This window comes from Chionomys nivalis, chromosome 8, assembly GCF_950005125.1.
Source record: "Chionomys nivalis chromosome 8, mChiNiv1.1, whole genome shotgun sequence".
Lineage (NCBI taxonomy): Eukaryota > Metazoa > Chordata > Mammalia > Rodentia > Cricetidae > Chionomys > Chionomys nivalis.
This window is the reverse complement of record NC_080093.1, coordinates 18,787,748-18,807,332: the sequence shown is the minus strand read 5'-3', so window position 1 is coordinate 18,807,332 and position 19,585 is coordinate 18,787,748. Positions and strand designations below refer to the sequence as shown.

Below are 19,585 nucleotides of genomic sequence, written 5' to 3'. Positions count from 1 at the left end.
TTACACAGAGAAATCCTGTCTCAAACAAACAAAGTTTTAAATATGTATGGGTGTTTTTGTCTGCATATATGCCTATGTATGTCCTACGTGTGTCCCTGGTGCACATGGAGGCCAGAAGAGGCATGTAACTCCCTGGAACTGGAGTTACAGATGGGTGTAGACCCAGGTCCTCTCAAAGGGCAGCCAGTGCTCTTAAATTATGAGATGTTTTTCTCATTTACTTTCTTTTGAGTTCAGCCTCAATCTAAAACTCACAGGTTTGAGTAATCTTCACACCTCTTCCTCCACAAAGGAGTGCAAGCCCTGGCTTTGGCTTGACTCTTGCTAAATACTAGAAAGTACCTGCCTGCACAATGCCAAATTCTGCGTTGGCTTCTGTGTGTCTGTGTGCAAATGCTTTATGACTAATTTTAAAAGAGCTTTATGTAGTACAATTTACATATTAAAAAATTCACTTGTTTAGACTCAGTATTTTCCCTCAGTGGTGGACTAGAAACTAGGGCTGTTCAATGGTAGGAACATCGAGTTTCATGCAGCCAAACTGACTTCAAATTTGCTATCTTTCCAGAAATGATCTTGAACTTGTGATACTTCTGCCTCCACCTTCTCGGTGTTGGGATTACAGATGTGTGTCACCACACAGATGTCTGTTGCAGTAAATTTGAAGGTCATCGATCTTCTAAAGGCTCAGAAGGAAAGCACTCCTATCATGTGCAAGGCCCTAGATGTAATCCCCAACACTTCAAAATAAATCGTTAAACAAATTTGAACTAGTGCCACAATTACAAGGTGCATGTAAGAGGATCAGGAGTTCAAGGTTATCCTCAGCTATACAGTCCAAGGAGAAACACAAGGTCCTGCCGCGAAATAAATAAATATTAAAGAATAAATAATAAAGATTTGTTTAGCCATTAATTTAACAATGTTATCTCAAATGGTTAAGATGGCCGGGCCTCTGCTTTTATATAAACAGCTCATCCTGTGCCTCCCTTATAGTGGACTACTCTCCATTAGGCTGTTGAATTACTCTAAAACACACACACACACACACACACACACACACACACACACACTTACTTTCCATATTACCGCCCCTCGCAACCGGCCAGGAGTCAACTCCCTGTCGGGGCGGGGGAGAGGGGTTGCCAGTCAAGAAACACTAATCTGTGGCCGCCCCCCCCCCCCCCCCCGCAGTTTCCAACCCGGCGATCCATATCAGACAGCAGGATCTTTTTTCCATCTTTGACAACGTCCTTTCCCTAATCGTCACATCAATTCCTAGCCTCGCCCCCTCTTCTTTCCATGCTCGCCTGACGCTGGCACCTGAACCTTAAAGAAAAAAAAAAAAAAAAAAACCCATCGCCTAAACCAAACCACTTGACGTGTTGAGGGGAGTGTGTGGAGGTGTAAGTGTGTGTGGAAGTGACTGTGTGTGGAAGAAACCAATCGAGTCCCCCAAGGTGTCCATCTTGTGGAATGCCAATTAGGCCCGGCTGAGCGAACCAGAAACAGCTTCCCAAAACATCCCCGCACACAGCAGACACGGCCAAGAGGCTCGGGGGCAGCCAGGTTCCACTCAGTCTTCTGGCCCAGTAGGCTCCCTGCTGCCAAGGACACAGCATCCCCCGGCCGCACGCAGTGGTAGGAGCCGCGCGACGTCACCCATTGTTTACAAATCAACCCGAGCCGGCAGTGTTCCGGCTCCCGCGGCTGGAAGGCGCGCGGCGCTACTGCCCGGTGGCCCCGGCTTCCGCGTCCCAGGCCCGGCCCCGGCCTCCGCCCCGCTCCCGCTCCCGCTCCAGCCGCGGCCCGCCGAGGCCGCGGGCAACCGAGCCGCCAGCGACGCCCGCACAGCCGCGGGGGCCCGGGCGGGGGGCCATGCCGTGCCGGAGGGAGGAGGAGGAGGAAGCCGGCGACGAGGCGGAGGGGGAGGACGACGACGACAGCTTCCTCCTGCTGCAGCAGTCGGTGACTCTGGGTGGCTCGGCCGACGTGGACCAGCTCATCGCCCAGATCGGCGAGACGCTGCAGCTGGACGCGGCGCACGACGACCCGGCCTCGCCGTGTGCTGTCCCGGGTCCCCCGCCCCCGCCTCCGCCCCCGCGAGTCGTGGCGGCGCTGCCGGCGGACAAGGCCCTGGCCCCGGCGAGGCGGCTGCTGCGAGCGGCCGCGCCTGCGGAGGCCGGGGACCCGGCGCCCCCGGGAGCCGTGCGCTGCGTGCTAGGAGAGCGCGGGCGCGTGCGGGGTCGGGCGGCTCCCTACTGCGTGGCGGAGCTCGCCGGGGGCGCCAGCGCTCTGTGCCCTCTGCCCCCGCAGCCTGGCCTTGAGGGACCCTCGGGGACCGGCAAGCCAAGCATCCCGCAGCCTCTTTCGGGCCCGTGCCGGCGGGGTTGGCTCCGAAGCGCAGCCGCGTCCCGCCGCCTGCAACAACGACGCGGATCTCAGCCCGAGATCCGCACCGGCGACGACGATCCGCACCGGCTCCTGCAGCAGCTCGTGCTCTCGGGAAATCTCATCAAGGAGGCGGTGCGGAGGCTCCATTCGCGACGGCTACAGCTACACGCAAAGCTTCCCGCACACCAGTTCATCGGGCCTCTGTCGGCCCCGGTGCACGAGCCGCCTTCACCCCGGAGCCCTCGAGCGGCCTGCAGCGACCCCGGCGCTTGCGCGAGGAGGGCGCGGCTCAGAACTGGGGACGACCTACTTGTCCCTGGCAGCTAACAACCAGGGTGACCACAGCACCAGCCTGGAACTGGGGACGAAGGGAATCACCCTGGACTACACCGGGCTGGTGGAAAACTCGAGCATTTGAAAACGGGATAATAAGCTAAGAAATACAGCCGAAAAATCGCAAATGTTTTCATGGTCGAGAGCCCCAAACTGCTTGAATTGAAATACAGGAGTTAGGCTTGTTTAAAGCAGATTTTATTGAGTACACCGCGGGCTGTCAGCAGGACTCCTTTTTTGGCGTAATCCGACCTGGACGCTGCAATTCCGCGCAGACTCTGCGGGGCACCGGCAACCACGTGGCCCATGGTGCATGCTCTCAGGATCAGCCAGCCGAAGAACGAAGGACGATGATCACAGTTACTTGCTGTACTTTTCGTGGCTGTTTCCTGATCCACTTTGTGGGGGGGACTAGAGTGGACATACTATCGGGGAACACCCCAAAATACTACACTTGAACATTTTATGGCAGTTAAAAGACCGTCTCATATATTCTACGGTGCTGGTTTTATTGTAAAACATGCGGTACCATGAAAGGACCCTCTTAGGGCTAAATAGAAGTAACTTTTTTTTTTCCTGTCTTTACCCCTTTTTGCAACTGGTTGCTGTTACCGGAGTGTTGAGAAAATGTACCACAAGTGGGGGTGGGAGGCGGCATTGAGCGGTGTTGGGCGATGGAAGGGTATGGGGAAGCATGAATTTATCTCTCCCGCCTTCCTAAACCGTTTTCAGAGTCGACCCATTCCTCCTTGGGTTCAAGGTCGCTGTTTCCTGGACGCGCACTGTGTTGTGGGGCACTAACCGAGACTAGTCAAGCTGCCTTGCTGGGAGAAGAGCGTGCTGTTTGCCAATGCTGGAGTTCCCTAAGGACACGCCCGCCACCTCCCGGGGGGTGATGCGTGTCTGTCCTTCCTGCTTGGGACTACCGACCCTGACCCTTCTCTTGGCCTGCACAGAAACTTCCTTGAGACAGTGGTCTGAGGACCACCCTTCCCCCTTGGCTCTGCTTCCCTACTCAAGCGGGAGTGGCGCTGAGGATCCTAGGGGCCAGGGAGAGGGACCAGAGAGGCTCCGCACAACAGGCATTCCTGATACACAGTCTCACACGGCCGCTTATAATGGGCTCTCGGGGCCATTTGTAATAACAGCTGCAATTCCCTGGATAGAGGGAGTTGATTTCCTCCTTCTGACCCTCCCCCAGCTGTGCCAGCTCGCCTTTGTAAGTGAAGGAAACCGAGTAGAAAATGTGACCCTCCAAATGGAAAATCTGCAGGCTTTTTGCTATTGTGACTGAAGTGCTTGGAAATGCTGTTCACTCTGAGCAACCGTTTTAGTTTTATGGAGTCAATGGCTTGTTCAGCATCCAGATGTGGCTATTGACAAATCTACACTTCGCACCGAAGTGACTGGAATTGTGGCTGTCCTGATTATAGGATTTTAACTTAACTGAAATAACTGTTTTTGAATAAATGTGTTGGGTTTTTTTGTTGTTGTTCGCTTTTATTTTGTACTTTCCTCCAGTGGGAAAGATGTACAGAACACGTTCCTGTGATCTCCATAAACATGAAAACACTTGAAATCCCTGTCAGCCTGGCTCGCGGATGGTAATTAGAGGCCTTTGTGTCTGAGCAGCTTACTAGTTAGACGAGGTCTGTGCAGCTGGGTGTGTATCGGTGCTGGCATGAAATCAAATGCCAGTGAGGTCAGGTTTTGGATCCATCCCATTCACCAAACCTCAGAGCCTTTGGGTGTCAGAGATGGTGAAGACTTAGGAAGAGGCCTGCCAGTGACAGGCATCAGATCCCCAGGGCTGCTCTCAGATGCCTCCTGCCCCTCCCCCTCCCCTTCTGGTGTCATTAAGTGGGCTGTTGATGAGGAGCGATTCACCATACAAAGCTGATAGTGGGAACACTGGTTGAGCTCTTATTAAATAACGCCTCCTGCTCTGCTCTTGGTACATTTACGTCCCTTCTGTCCCGGCAGTGACTCAACCAGCCGTTTCCATTCCTTTCTGAAATGCTTCAGTCTGTTCCCTCAAGGAAAGAGCTGAGCTGGGTTCACAGAAGGAGTGCCTCGTGTTTAAGTCCACGTAGGAAGTGAGGAAGGGACTTTGGAAAAGTGTTGGAAGTCTGGTTTTTTCCATTTCCTCCTCTGTGCAGCAGGGACAGTGAGATGTGTATGTGATAGCTGCCCAGCATGTAATAGAGAGAGGTAGGTGGACCTTACGTAGCCCTTCCTTTCCAGAACTGGCTCTAAGTAGCCAGGTGACTAGGGTCCTCAATTTTTCATTCACAAAAGCTTGCTCGTTGGGAAGGTTTTCTGCCTTGTGTTCTAGTTGCCAACTCTTTTGACTCAATGCACCATTCATTACATCTTACATACATAAGACAGTTACCGTCTCCGAGGGGCACCTTCAGAGCCCCAGCAAGGGAAGGATGATTACAGAGCTCACGGACAAGGAAGGGGCCTCTGCGATGCAGTGCTGAGCTTGTGTGGACAGTGGCCAGGGCTCTGAGGTGGGCACAGCCCCTGAGCTTCTCAGCCAGAGTTCTTACTTATGGATGCACTTCTCAGAGATCTGGGTCTGAGAGGAGTCCAGAGCTCTCTCCCCAACACCAAAATGACCATAATTGAATGCTAATGTACTGAAGAGCTCAAATTTTTTTAATTGGTTTTTCGAGAGAGGGTTTCTCTTTGTAGACCAGGCTGACCTCAAACTCACAGAGACCCACCTGTCTCTGCCTCTGGAGTGCTGGGATTAAAGGTATGTGCCACCACCTAGCTAGAGCTGGATTCTTGTAAATTCTGCCACGCATGGTGGTTCATGTTTATATTCCAGCACTTGGAAAGCTGAGACAGAATGACGGCTAGAAGTTCCAGGCCAGCCTGGGCTACAGAATGAGACCATGCCTGTAAGCAGCCAGAGTTCACCCTGCCCTGGAAAGATGAAACAGAAACTAGACTTGGTATGTGCTCACAACCCCAGCACTTGGGAGGCTTAGACAGAAGAATCGGGAATTCAAGGTCATCCTTATCAGCTACATATTGGGGCCAACTTGGCTGCATAAAACCTTTTATTTCTAAAGGTGGGGAGACTAATAGATACTATACTAGAGTTCTATAAACTTTTTTTTTAAATAAAAGTCCTGCCAAGGACTGAAAATTTTTTTGCCTGAATATGGGGCGGGGGGGTGGTACAACCATGCCTGGTGCTCTCAGAGGTCAGAACACGTTCAGATTCCCTGGAACTGAAGTTACAGATGGTTTTGAGCTACCATGTAAATGCTGGGAACCGGATTTGGGTCCTCTGCAAGAGCAACAACTGTTCTTAACCACTGAGACATCGTTCTAGTCCTCAGCCCTGCAGTTTGAGACCAGGGGGCAATATGGCAAGACCTAGCCCATTTTTCTCTCTCCATTTTAAGATTCTTCCAAAAGTGTCTATACTTAATAAAAGAATAAATAAAAATTATAAACCTTGCCAAGTTCTACTACTCACCCTTAAATCCTTTTTAGAATAGAATAAATCAGACTTTGTATGAATGATGATTATTAGAACTGTATGTGACTGCATGCATTGTCTAGCAAGTTGAACCCCAGAGTTTCATGAAGATTAAGCAAGTACTCTACCACTGAGATATACCCAGCCATATCATAGCATTCTTTAGGTAGAACCATTGCCCAGGAACACGGGCAGGACAGAGTGATTCTCTGAAGTCACTGATTGAGACTATCAATCTAGAAGCCTGATTTCTGGGCTCCCAGTTCAGGCCTCTTTCCAGGCACTCCACCTTGTTTGCTGGGCCAGCCTGCATGGAAATGGCCCCTCTGTGGTTGTCCAAATTGGTAACTTTGACACAGAAACCCTGGAAAATGCTGTCCCAACTGCCTAACTGGCCAGGCATTGGTGGCGCACGCCTTTAATCCCAGCACTCGGGAGGCAGAGGCAGGCGAATCTTTGTGAGTTCAAGTCCAGCCTGGTCTACAAGAGCTAGTTCCAGGACAGGCTCCAAAACCACAGAGAAACCCTGTCTCGAAAAACCAAAAAAAAAAAAAAAAAAACCAAAAAAAACCCAACTGCCTAACTGGAGTTGTGGAGTGCCAAGTATGTTGTAACAACTTTGATTTTCTGGGATAGAGTCTCACGTAGCCCAGGCTGGCCTTCACCTTGCTTCCTAACAGATGGTGACCTTGAACTTTTGATCAACCTACCTCAACTTCCCAAGTCCTGGAATAACCAGGGTTATTGAGTCCTGGGGGCTGAACCCAGGGCTAGGCAAGCACTCTACCAGCTGTGTTGCCTCCCTTAGCCATTTTCTTACGAAACAGGCAAACTATAAAGACAGCTGGCTACAGAAGACGCTCAGGTGAGAGAAAGGCCAAAGCTACAAACTGAAACAAAAACTAAAATTAATCAATTATCAAATAATGGTTTGGATGAAAGAAAGGCACATAGACCGCTCCAAAGTCTGCCACCCGAAGATCATTCTAAGACAGACTTAAATGCTCTTTGAATTCAAATTTTATCTTTTTTTCCCCCCAGTTCTTTTTCCAGCTTAGAAGCAGGAACACGGAGTGAAGATCAGACAACACTTTCCTATCCAGCAAAGTCTGTGTTGAACCCTGTGATCCCTTCCTTCCAATCAGAAAAGGGTTACCTTGGCAACCAAATTACTAACTCACTCAATTAGCGCTCTCCCCCTTTCCACTGATGCTCAGTAATCACTGAATGTCAGCCCCAGAGAGCTGAGGCTTTGTAGGCTGGGGCTCCCGCTTCATCTAGAGATGGAGGTGCACTCCACATGATGCTGTGAAAGCTGGTCCAGGCAGAAAAAAACTCTCCTGGGCACTGTTCCCATCCTTATATAAAGGGAGTGTAAAGAACCCGCCCTTAACTGTGTCTCCCAGACACTGGAAGCAAGAGCTGGGCTCAGCAGCCAGTCCTTAGAGGCTAGCTGTGTGCTTTGGGCCAGGGTCCACAAGTTCATTGTGTCTTCAATTCATCTGCAAAATGGGAAAAGCACAGAGCCTAACTTGCAGAATTGTGGGAGATAAGGGTCTTGTGCAGCCCAGGTTGACGCTCCCTAACTCTACAGCCAACACTCGCCCCGAATTCCTAAACCCTCTTGCCTCTACCTCCCAAATCCTAGGATTCTAAGTATCCACCACTACTTCTGACTCAGGAAGCTGTTCTATAAAAGCACGATTTTGAGTCTTTTGTAGAAAAGCCTGTCTCTGAATGACTTCTCCAAAGTCCCGCCCTCCCTTTTTCCTCTCTTCCCTGTGAGGTCTCACACGCAGATTGTATCACAGAGTTACAGAGCTATATGCCATTGCGGCCCCCCCTTCTCTCTCTCTCTCTCTCTCTCTCTCTCTCTCTCTCTCTCTCTCTCTCTCCTCTCTCTTCAAGACAGGGTTTCTCTGTGTAACTGCCCTAGCTGTCTTGGAATTCTCTTTGTAGACCAGGGTGGCCTTGAACTCACAGAGATCCAACTGCCTGTCCAAGTGCTGGGATTAAAGGCCTGCCCCACCACACCCAGCTCCAATCTCTCTTAAAAGACAGAGAGCTGGCGAGATGTCTCAGTAAGTAAAGATGCTTAGTGCCACACCTGACAACCTGAGTTCAGTCCCCTGGACCCACGTGGTGGAAAGAGAAACCGGCTCCCATGAGTTGTCGCCTTGCGTGTGCTGTGGCATGTGCATGCCCATCCTCCCACCACACATATCACATACACATCATATCACATACACAAAAAATAAGAAAAGGCACAGGGAAGCCAATGAGGGGATTCACACCTGTAATCCCAATACTTGGAAAGTGGAGGTGGGAGAATAACAAATTCAAGGTCATCCTTGTCTACTTGTTTATTTATTATATATTTATGTGTTTGTTTGTTTTTGAGATAGGGTTTCTCTGTTTAACAGTCCCGGCTGTCCTAGAACTCACAGAGATCCGCCTGCCTCTGCCTCCTGAGAGCTGGGATTAAAGGCGCGCGCCACCAGTGCTGGGCTCATCCTCATTTATACAGCAAGATCAAGGATAACTTCAGTTACATGAGACCCTGTCTCAAAACACAAACCAAAAAAAGGCACAGAGACTGGATCTATAGCTCAGGGGTAGCATGCGCAAAACTGTCCCCTCTGAGGTCAGACCACTGGGTCGCCATCCCAGCTGCACTTTCACAGCGAAGTCTTTTTTTTTGCTTTTTGGAGACAGAGTTTCTCTGTGGTTTGGAGTCTGTCCTGGAACTAGCTCTTGTAGACCAGGTTGGTCTCAAACTCACAGAGATCCACCTGCCTCTGCCTCCCAAGTGCTGGGATTAAAGGTGTGCGCCACCACCGCCGGGCTCACAGCGAAGTCTTAAAGATAGCTGAGACCAAAGAAAGCATCTAAATGTTCACTAAGGAGAGAGTAGAGGCCACCATCTAGCCACGCCAGGGAAACAGCTTGAGGTTAGAACTTGCAATGAAGGATAGATGCGTGTACAGTGAAGCCAGCCCAGGCCCGGCTCCTACGACCCCCTCCTTCCTTATTAGAAAGCCCACCCTCTCTAATTTAATTTCTGTGCTCAGCTGAAGTTCAGCTTGCCTGCCCTCTGCACTTCTGTCTATAATTTGTGCTGAGAAAAATCATGCAATTGTGTCCCAGGACTCGTGTTCCAGTTCATTTTGCTCCCCTGTTCGTCTTGTTTACTGTCATTATGGAGTTATCTCAGGGGCTCATATGTGCATGCCTCCTTCCCAGAGAGATTATATATTCTTTGATGGCAGCGGAATGGCAAAATGTAGAGGATGTTTTAGGAAGATTGTTGAGCCGCGTGGCATGGGAAATGGACTGGGGCTGAAGGGGACTATTTATGGTCACCCAGATCCACGGCTGGCTATTACAGCATTCAGGCATCAGACGATAAAGGCCCCAGATGGGTAGGGAGAGGAAAATGCGAGACATTTCAGAAAGAAAACCCACAGGCTTGAGTACTGTACTGTGTAGCCATAAACATGCAGTGTGTGAGCAGACTGCCTGGCTCCTTCCTGTAACCCTGGGTCGTTTTTTTCACCTCTCTAGGAGCGACATGAGTTCCCACCTGATAGGATTGCTGTGAGTATTCATGGAGCTGATAACTACTAAAACCACTCAGGCCCCTGCCCAAAACATGGCTGCATTTAGTATTACCACTTGGTATTGACAGTCAGTAAATATTTGCAGAGCAAACAAACGGGGGAGGGGAGGTTTCAACAGCCTGACACAAGCTCAGGGTGCCTGGGGAGGAGCCTATGAGCTGAGTCACCTAGATGTCTGTAGATGGTGGGGAAGAAGAGACAGGAGCTGAATATGGAAGCCGGGAATGTGGTTGAGGGGCAGCGTGTTGGTCCAGCATATGGGAGGCTCTGAGTTTAATTCCTAACACTGTAAAACAAAATCCCCAAAGAGAAGAAAAGGTCAAGGGAAGGATTCCTCAGCCAGGAGAAAACCATGCTCATTTGGAGGTAAGCAGGGGATGGAGAGAGAGAGCAACTAGAAGGAGCTGCTCTGAAGGACCAAGCTCCTGACAGAGGTAGGAAGAATGGGGGTCATACAGTGGGCAGGACTCAAAAGGACTGTATGTGTGGATAGTTCATATGGCAGCATCCAGGGTCAGAAATTGACCGGCTCAGAGAATCCCAGGACCTGACAAGGGGTCATATCAGCTGGGACTTTCTGTGAATGAATTGCCGGTAGCTGATGCTACAAGAGAATACAAACTAAAATTGATACCGAGGAGTTTAGTAACTGTTTCTCCTTATCAACTACTAACTGACTCACAGAAGGGAGCGCGCACAGCCCGAGCTGATAGGCTGCCCGGACAGTTTGCTTGACTTATTGATTTGGGCGGGTTAAAAGGGCACAAGCTGGCTATCATCCTGCTGCCTTCGCCCTGCCTCGGCCTGTTTCTGTTTAACTGTCGAAATTAGGTCTCACAGCCTAATAAAAAGACTTCCCTAGATTTCCCTGCACCTAAATACTGAAGTCACAGTCGCAAGCCCCTTTCTTTTATTTTCTTTTTAGAAATAAATTTGCTTTATTTTATGTGAGCAATACACAGCCTTTTCTTCCAGTGTACCTTAAATAGTACTTTTTTTAATTTCAGTAGGGATGCGGATAAGAGAAACTCAGAACAGGTGTTCAAATCACACTACTGGAGCCTTCAAGATGGCTCAGTTGGTGAGGACCCTTGAGCCAAGTCTGACAATATGAGTACAATCCCTGGGACCCAGGTAGAAAGAAAGAACTGTACACGTTGTTCTCTGATTTACACACACGCGCGCGCGCACACACACGTATGTGCTCAAATATATGCAAATAAATGGAATGAAAAAATATTTTTTAAATGGGCTGGAGAGATGACTCAGCAGTTAGGAGCACTGGCTGTTCTTACTGAGAACCCAGGTTCAATTCCCAGCGCTCACATGGAGCTCACAACTGTCTGTAACAAGTTCCAGGGGATCCGACTCCCTCACAAAGACACACAAGTGGAACACCAATGCACATAAAAATAAAAATCTTTAAAAAAAGATCATGTTCAAAAGAAATGAATAAAAGGATACTACTTAAGGGTGCTAATAACAGGAGATTAAACTTCAGTGTTCAGAAACTATCAATGCAAGTCACTGGCCAAGATCAAGTCCCATGTGCCCTGGTCATCTGTAGCTTAAGGGTATACCCATAGAGACAACATGAACATAGCTGCTCAGCCAAGGTGTTCCTCAGTCCAGCAGCTCTCCCTTCAGTGTCCACAGCATCAGTGTCCACGGCTTCAGTGTCCACGGCTTCCTGCCCTTGGTTCTACTCCTATCTTCTGTCTGCTTCAGCATGTATGTATTCTCATCTTCCTCCCAGCAAACTGATGACGTGGTCTTTGTAAAGTGTATAGGGCAGAGCACCAAATCCATTAGCTAGTGTTTTTACTGTTCCTGACACCCTTTTCCAGGCCCTAGCAAGCCATCTTAGCCTCAACTGCCAAATCTTTATCACCAGCCCATGTCACTCAAGTTCTAGTCCCGGGAGACCCCCAGACTGCTGTCCCTGTGATTTCTTTCGAGTCTCCTAATCAACCCTCCCCATCAACAACCCGAGTCACCTGACACAACCCAGCTTCTTGTCACTTCCCTAGAGCTGTGGTCCCTCTGGCTCAGTATGGCCGAATGTTATCAGGGGAACTTAGGCACCGGTCCTTTTAGAAGATAGGAGTCAGTTCAACTCTGTCTCTCCCCACCATTCCGTGGCCACCTACTCTAAAAGGCAAGTGTCCTAGCCAAAGTCATTCCTGGGCTGAGTACTAGGAATGGCCCATTCCAAGATGCAGTATTTTTAGAAATGGCCTTTGCTTCCTCGGGTGACCTCACTGAGACGCTTTCGGGCTCGAGGCTGGGTCTTGGCATTTCTAGCTTTTACAAATGGCTGGATCAGTACCAGGGACTGGAGAGTTCGGGCCAAAGCCAAAGCAGCTGTAAAGACCATGACCAACAATGAGCACTTTGTCGTCTAACCCAGGGTAATTCCAGGGGTCTTCTGGGGGAAGACATAAAGCACTCTAAGCAAAAGGGTCTCCCCTTAGTCTAAAGTTCATGCAAGCTTTTGAAGGCCTTCTTGAACACACACACCAACCTGAGAGACTGTCAAATTTGCGCTGGCCTAATGAAACCCATGCTCTCAGGGCTACTGGTGTCGCAGAATGGGAAGGATTAATTGCTGGGGAGACAGGCTGAAGGCTGTTCAGGGAAAGCAGCCCTCTGGACTCCAGACCTAGAACCATCTGGGAGGATTTCTGTTTCCAAGTTGGCAGGACATTACTCACGACATGTGGCATGTGGGAAAAGATGGCTTGTGAGAGCTGTGTTCAGGACCGAGTCTGCAAGCGACAGGAGAGTGACTGATTCTTCTCCCCATCCCCTCCTGCCGCTGTGGAGGGTCAGCTTAGCAAATCTAGCTACTTCCTTAGAATCTAGAGGGAACTCGGGAGGCAGAGGCAGGCGGACCTCTGTGAGTTCGAGTCCAGCCTGGTCTACAAGAGCTAGTTCCAGGACAGGCTCCAAAACCACAGAGAAACCCTGTCTCGAAAAACCAAAAAAAAAAAAAAAAAAAAAAAGAATCTAGAGGGAAGCTGTTGAAGCTATAGTGTTCCCTAAACAATGTTAAGTGCTATCATACTTAAAATATGTCCGTCAGACATCGTGGTCCAAGCCCTTAATCCCAGCACTCAGGAAACAGAAGACCTCTGTGAGTTCCACAGAGGAACTGCCTGGTCTACACAGTGAGTTCTAAACCCATCAGGGATACATAGATACTATGTATGTATTTGTCTAAAATAAAACAAAAAAACAAACCCAAATATTTTCTTCTTGCCCTACCCATGACCATCACAAAAGCAGTGTGGGCAGACTCTGACACAAGGCAAGAGACCAACTCTAAAAGCCCAGCGTTTGAATTCTGCCCAACCTTTGTATCTGACAAAAGGTACCCACCCTCCGGAGTAAGTGCCTATATTAGAGGTCAGTTCCCTTTTCCCTTCTTATCGTCCAGTCAACTTCCTCCCCGTTGCTGTTCCAACCAGGAAGTAGCTCCCTAGGATGCCTGCATAGGACAAAACCTTTGTTGTGGTCCTAGGCTCACGGTTTTTTCTCTTGGCTTTCGGAGACAGGGTTTCTGTGTGTAACAGCCCTAGCTGTCCTGGAACTCTGTAGATCAGCCTAAACTCTGCCTCCTGAGTGTGATTTAAAGGCGTATGCCACCACATTCGGCCCAGTAGGCTCATTTATGGAGATCCCAGCATTCTGACTGAAGCAGTCACATGCTGTTCGTATGTGGCTCCTAGGTAATTCACAGTGCTTTTGTAGCAGGTCTCAGACTTCAAACTGGATGTTCTCAAACTCCATCTCATCCTCAATCCCCAGCAACTTGCATCTATGTAGCTGATATACCAAAAAAAAAAAAAAAAAAAAAAAAAAAAAGGTGATGTAGTGCTATTTCTTTTGTGTTTAGAGCTAAACCACTAGTGGCCAGGCAATGGTGGCCACACCTTTAATCCCTGCACACACAGATAGACCTGTTAGTTCAAAGCCGTGCTGGGCTACACAAAATTGATCCAGTCTAAAAGAGATACAGAGTTCACCCAAAGGTGACCCCAGCACTTGGAATCCCACGCCTGCAGACACGGCTGGCCAGAGGGAGGAATAGAAGGTGGGAGGAGACAGGCGCTCAGAGCAGTCTGAGGGGAAGGGCAGTGTGAAGCAGCTCATCACTGGTAGAGGTGAGAACTCTCTAGAGACTGGCTACTCTGCTTCTCAGAGCCTTCAGCTTTCACCCCCTACTATCTGACTCTGAGGTTTTATTATTAAGACCAACTAGAATTCATGCTACAGTGTGACAATGGGGAAGCTCCTGTGAATATTAGGTGAGCCAAGGCCTGAAGGACTTACTAAGAACGTTATTAATTCAACTCAGGAGAAAATGGTGTCAAGAAAGTCTCACATAGGCTAGGTGCATGCCTGCAATCCAGTCACCATGGAGGTTGAGACAGGGACATTCCAAGTTTGAACAGATCAGCCTGAGCAACTTAGCCAGACCCTGTCTCAAAACAAAAAGCTAAGTGTGACACTATATACCTATAATCCCAGCATTTAGAATGTTGAGGCAGGAGGATGACAAATTCAAAGCCAGGCTAGCTGGAGAGGAAATGGGGTTGAGGGGATGGCTCAGTAGGTAAAGTACTTTTGTACTTGTTGCAGAAACATGGGGAATTGAGGTTGCATCCTTGGCACACATATAAAAAACCAAAACAAAAATCAAGGCATAGTACTGCACGTCTTTGATCCCAGCACTTAGGATACAGAGGCAGACAGATCTCGAGTCTGAGGTCAGCCTGATCTACACAGTGTTCCAGGACAGCCAGAGCTACATAATAAGACCCTGTCTTGAAAAACAAAAATATACTTTTAAAACGGCACACAGTGGGTGGTGGTGCAGTACACACTTGTAGAGTACCTGGGAGGACACTGGGAGATTGCTGGCCAACCAGTATAGCTGAATTAGTGAGCTCCAGCTTCCATGAGGGACTGTCTCAATCCCAAATAATAAGGTGGAGTTATCAAGGGAGATGCCTGTTCATCTCTGGCCTCCACATGCATGAACACATGTACATGCTCAACTGCGAACACATGAACAGAAAAAGGTTTTAATATAAAAGGGACTAAGAAGACAGCTTGGTACCTGAGTGCTTGCGCTTGCCTGTCGTCTGTGAAGCTGAGTTCAGTCTACAGTAAAACGCACACAGTCACAGCTTCTAGCAAAATGCTTTGGGGTTTTTTTTGTTTTGTTTTTTGTTTTGAGACAGGGTTTCTCTGTAAGTATTGAAACCAGGTTGGCCTTGAACTCACAGAGATCCACCTGCCTCTGCTAGGTGGTGTGTTCCACCACCGCAGGTTCAAGCAAAATATTTAATAATCTAGATGTAAACATCCTCTTAGCCGGGCGGTGGTGGCGCACGCCTTTAATCCCAGCACTTGGGAGGCAGAGGCAGGCGGATCTCTGTGAGTTCGAGACCAGCCTGGTCTACAAGAACTAGTTGAGAAACCCTGTCTTGAAAAACCAAAAAAAAAAAAAAAAAAAAAAAAGAACATCCTCTTAAATCCAGCTAGAACCAATAGTGAGCAGCTATGTTATGTTTTGAACACTTCGATTCTCCCAACTACTTAAGTACTATTGTTTACAAATGAGAGAAGGAGGACACTGGTAGGTGTGAGTGTGTGAGCACACACAGTGACTTGCTCACCATAACAAACCATGGCACGCAGCAGTAGGCCTGCACCAAGTGAAGCTGGAGGCTGGACTTCTTAAGCACGGGAGGGAGCGGTACTCAGCACGAGTCCCGTCCCCAGAGAACTTGGAAGCAGAGGTAGGATGTACCAAGCAGCTTCTGTCTATAATCCCAGCAAGGGAAAGCAGAGGTAGGATTACTACAAATTTGAGGCCAGCCTGGGCTACTGTCTTAAAACAAACAGAAACCTCACCAACACAACCACCACCTCCAGCAAAAAATGACAGGCATGCTGGCTGGCACACCTGTAACCCCAGCACTGGGGGAGCGGGTGCAGAGGCAGAACAACAATATGGTCACAGCAAGCCTGAGATTTGTCTCAAAAAGGAAAAAGAGAAGGGTGAGACAGGAAGCAAGACACAACAGTGAGGACTCCTGCCCAGAGAATATGGGGCTGAGAATGAAGGAAAAGTGTCATGAACTTCCCAAGCTATCTTACAACTACCAAAAAAATGACTCAAAGACTTGGTTTTTGCCAAGTGTAGTAGTCATTCATACAGGTCTTTAACCCTAGCACCCAGCACCTGGGAAGCAGAGGCAGGGGGATCCTTCTGAGTTCAAGGCCAGCCTGGTCTACATAGTGAGCTCCAGACAGGAGATACATAGACCTTGTTTCAAAAAAAAAAAAAAAAAGAATGTTTTTCTTACTATAGACTACACAACTCAATCTGGGCAGTCTCAAAGAAAAAACAGGCTGTCTTTGCCTGTATACTCTGATTCTTAGAAAAAGATCACAAGAAAGCCCAGAAAGCAATTCTTAGAAAATGATCGATGGGAAAGCCCATGGAGCAGCTTCTAAAATCCCAGAAACGGGCAATGACGGCCCCAGCTTGTAAAGGCACTTGCCACTAACCCAGACCACCAAAGTTTGATATCCAGGACCCAATCAGAAGGGGGGAAACCTACTACCACTGTTGTCATCGGAGTCCCACAGGCTTTCCCACTGCATGTGGGAACCCTCCACATACCGAATAAATAAATGTAAAAAAAGAAAATCTAAATAGCTGAGTGAAGCGAGCCGGACTTAAAACCAGCACTCAGGAAGTAGAGATGGGGGAATCTCTGAGTTTGAGGTAAGCCTGATCTACACATAGAGGGTTTTCGGTCGGTGAGAACCTGTCTCAAAACGTGTGTAAAATAAAAATAAACCCAGAGACACTCAAGCGCAACTGCTAAGAGTCAACTAAACATAGCTCTGGCCCCAGCCCACTAGTGACCCCAAATAGACTTAGCTTTGGAGGATGCACCCCACATGGTCTTTCTTCCCTCTCCCACCTCTAATCAAAAATCCAGACTGTGTTCTAAAACAAAAACCAAATTTATTCAGCAGACATTTTAATTGATATCCTATAAATCAGGACCACCACAATTTCAGACACTCCGTTGCGAAGTGTACATCAATAGCTACATCTGAAGGATGAACAAGCCATTGAATCTTTAAAAAAAAATGGTTTAGCTACCTTAGAGTCTGGGGGGTGGCACCTCAGAAAGGGCACCCTCAAGTTTCACAAGGGGAAAAGCCGGCGGTTTCTCCTCCTGGAGTCACATTTTAAAAACGGTTTCAGTCACTCACAAAGAACTAGCAGGTGAGGAAGCAGGAGAGGGCCCCTCGGAGTCTGCAGAGGCTCAAAACAGTGCAGAAAAGTGTGTCCGAGGCTTTCATTCAACCACACACACCCCACAAGAGGATAGGGGTTGTTTATGGCAGTTTCTGAGAAAGCTGGTGCGACGGCCAAGAATGGTCTAGCAGGAGGAGTTGTTCTGGAAAGAGAAAAGCACGGAAAGCGCAAATAACTCTCCCGTCACAGCCCTATTGGCCTCCGTGTCCTCGGGAGACTCCAAGAGGTGGCAAAGGAGACAGGTCTGCGCTTGGATCAAGAGGAGAAAAAAAAAAAAAAAAAAGACACCACGGTTAGAGCTCTCCCAAGGATCCCACAACACCCAACTCACAACCAAGCTGACCTTGAGTCAAAGTTGGCAAGGTCAAGTCATTTACAAGCCCACGTTTAAACTCAACTCTCCCCATCTTCGAGAATTCACCAACTGGGTCCCATCGGCCACCTTCACCGTTGCCAACCACCCAACTGCCAAGTTTTAACATTCTTCACCCCAGAACCTCTTCGATCTGCAATTGTAGCACCACATTCAGGAAGTTTCTCCACCCGAAAATAACGAGACCATGTATGCCGACTATTCGTTTTCAAGTATTGTTAGAAAAGTCCTCCCAATTCCCGCCACTGCGAGCAACATTTATAAACAATCCAAGCACACGCTGTCCCCAAGGGCTAAGTCAGGTCCAAGTTGATCAAGTAGCTGCCACAGTTCTCCCGGTAAATCCCAGGTACTCGGCTGCCAGTGCTGCTCAGTCGAGTTCGTTTTCTCTAACAGTCTCGCGCGGTCGGTAACTTTGGGGCTGTAGCCCGCGGGATGGACGACGGCTTCAGCTCCGGGCAGTCCAGCGCAGGACACTGTTGGGTCGGCGTGGCCGCGTCCGCTTCCTCCTCCGGGAACCCCGAGTCAGAGCCAGGCGCCCGAGGGCTGCAAGGTGACTGAGTCCGGTCCGCTTCGGCCACTCACGGACCCCGGGGCGCTAGCGGGGCTCGTGGCTGCGACCGCCGCAACCGCTCGCTGGAGCCTGCGCACCGCCTCCTTAATGAGGTTTCCCGAGAGCACGAGCTGCTGCAGGAGCCGGTGAGGGTCGTCGTCGCCAGCACGCGCTCCGCCGGGAGCCCACCGCCGCTGCTGGATTCGCCGAGATGTCACGGCACCCGGGAGCCACCCCCGCCGCCCCAGCCCGGAAAGCGCGCTGCGGCCCCCGGAGAGCTCGGCCACGCAGTAGGGAGCCGTCCGACCCCGCACGCGCCCGCGCTCTCCTAGCACGCAGCGCACGGCCCCCGGGGGCGCCGGGTCCCCGGCCTCCGCAGGCGCGGCCGCTCGCAGCAGCCGCCTCGCCGGGGCCAGGGCCTTGTCCGCCGGCAGCGCCGCCACGACTCGCGGGGGCGGAGGCGGGGGCGGGGGACCCGGGGCAGCACACGGCGAGGCCGGGTCGTCGTGCGCCGCGTCCAGCTGCAGCGTCTCGCCGATCTGGGCGATGAGCTGGTCCACGTCGGCCGAGCCGCCCAGAGTCACCGACTGCTGCAGCAGGAGGAAGCTGTCGTCGTCGTCCTCCCCCTCCGCCTCGTCGCCGGCTTCCTCCTCCTCCTCCCTCCGGCACGGCATGGCCCCCCGCCCGGGCCCCCGCGGCTGTGCGGGCGTCGCTGGCGGCTCGGTTGCCTGCGGCCTCGGCGGGCCGCGGCTGGAGCGGGAGCGGGAGCGGGGCGGAGGCCGGGGCCGGGCCTGGGACGCGGAAGCCGGGGCCACCGGGCAGTCGCGCCGCGCGCCTCCCAGCCGCGGGAGCCGGAACGCGGCCGGCTCGGGTTGATTTGTAAACAATGGGTGACGTCGCGCGGCTCCTTCCACTGCGCGCGGCCGTGGGGGGGAGGAACGTACGCAGAAGACTTCGGAGCGCGGAACGGCGCGCACCGTGCGGACCCCCGGTCCGTGCCCTCCTCCCAGTGCTACCTTCTCCGCCTGTGAGCAGCCCCGGGGGTGGGCACGACTCTCGTCGAGCCCGGGCCCCACGAGCGGTCCGGAAAGAGGCCCACGCGGAGACGGCCACTTGGCCTCTCCCACTCGCGGACACCCCGCCACACACACACACCCAGCCCCTCCTCCGCCGCGCCCGCTCCCTCCCCACGTGTCGGCAACGCTTGCGCTGGCCCGGCTCCACTCCGCGCACCCGCAGTGGCCACGCGGCCCCGGGGGAGGGGCGGCCCCGTCGGGGGTTGGCAGGGAGGAACCGCCGCTACCGGGGCGCAGACCCTATGACCGCAGGATCCCAGACTTTTGCCTTCACGGCCACTTCTGTGAGCCACGGCGTGACTAGCGTCGACTTTTTTTTTTTTTTTGACTTTTTTTGAAGTTCAAAGTTTTTGTAACCGTAGGATTCAAACATGATTAAAAGA

The 19,585-nt window shown here is 50.7% G+C and overlaps 2 protein-coding genes across 2 annotated transcripts; one reads left to right on the top strand and one right to left on the bottom strand.

The window, feature by feature from the left end:
• The first annotated feature begins 1,636 nt into the window (after positions 1 to 1,636).
• Frat1 (FRAT regulator of WNT signaling pathway 1) lies at positions 1,637 to 4,200 on the top strand. Its single transcript, XM_057778289.1, has one exon. It carries the CDS (start codon positions 1,879 to 1,881, stop codon positions 2,719 to 2,721), a length of 843 nt encoding a protein of 280 aa, XP_057634272.1. The 5' UTR covers positions 1,637 to 1,878; the 3' UTR covers positions 2,722 to 4,200.
• Positions 4,201 to 16,912: 12,712 nt separating this feature from the next.
• Positions 16,913 to 18,990, bottom strand: Frat2 (FRAT regulator of WNT signaling pathway 2). The gene has a single exon (XM_057778325.1). It carries the CDS (start codon positions 18,798 to 18,800, stop codon positions 18,099 to 18,101), a length of 702 nt encoding a protein of 233 aa, XP_057634308.1. The 5' UTR covers positions 18,801 to 18,990; the 3' UTR covers positions 16,913 to 18,098.
• Between the last annotated feature and the right edge of the window lie 595 nt (positions 18,991 to 19,585).

Bases quoted from the DNA above. Each gene is read 5' to 3' on its own strand.
- Frat1 (XM_057778289.1), top strand. From the start codon at position 1,879: ATGCCGTGCCGGAGGGAGGAGGAGGAGGAAGCCGGCGACGAGGCGGAG.
- Frat2 (XM_057778325.1), bottom strand. From the start codon at position 18,800: ATGCCGTGCCGGAGGGAGGAGGAGGAGGAAGCCGGCGACGAGGCGGAG.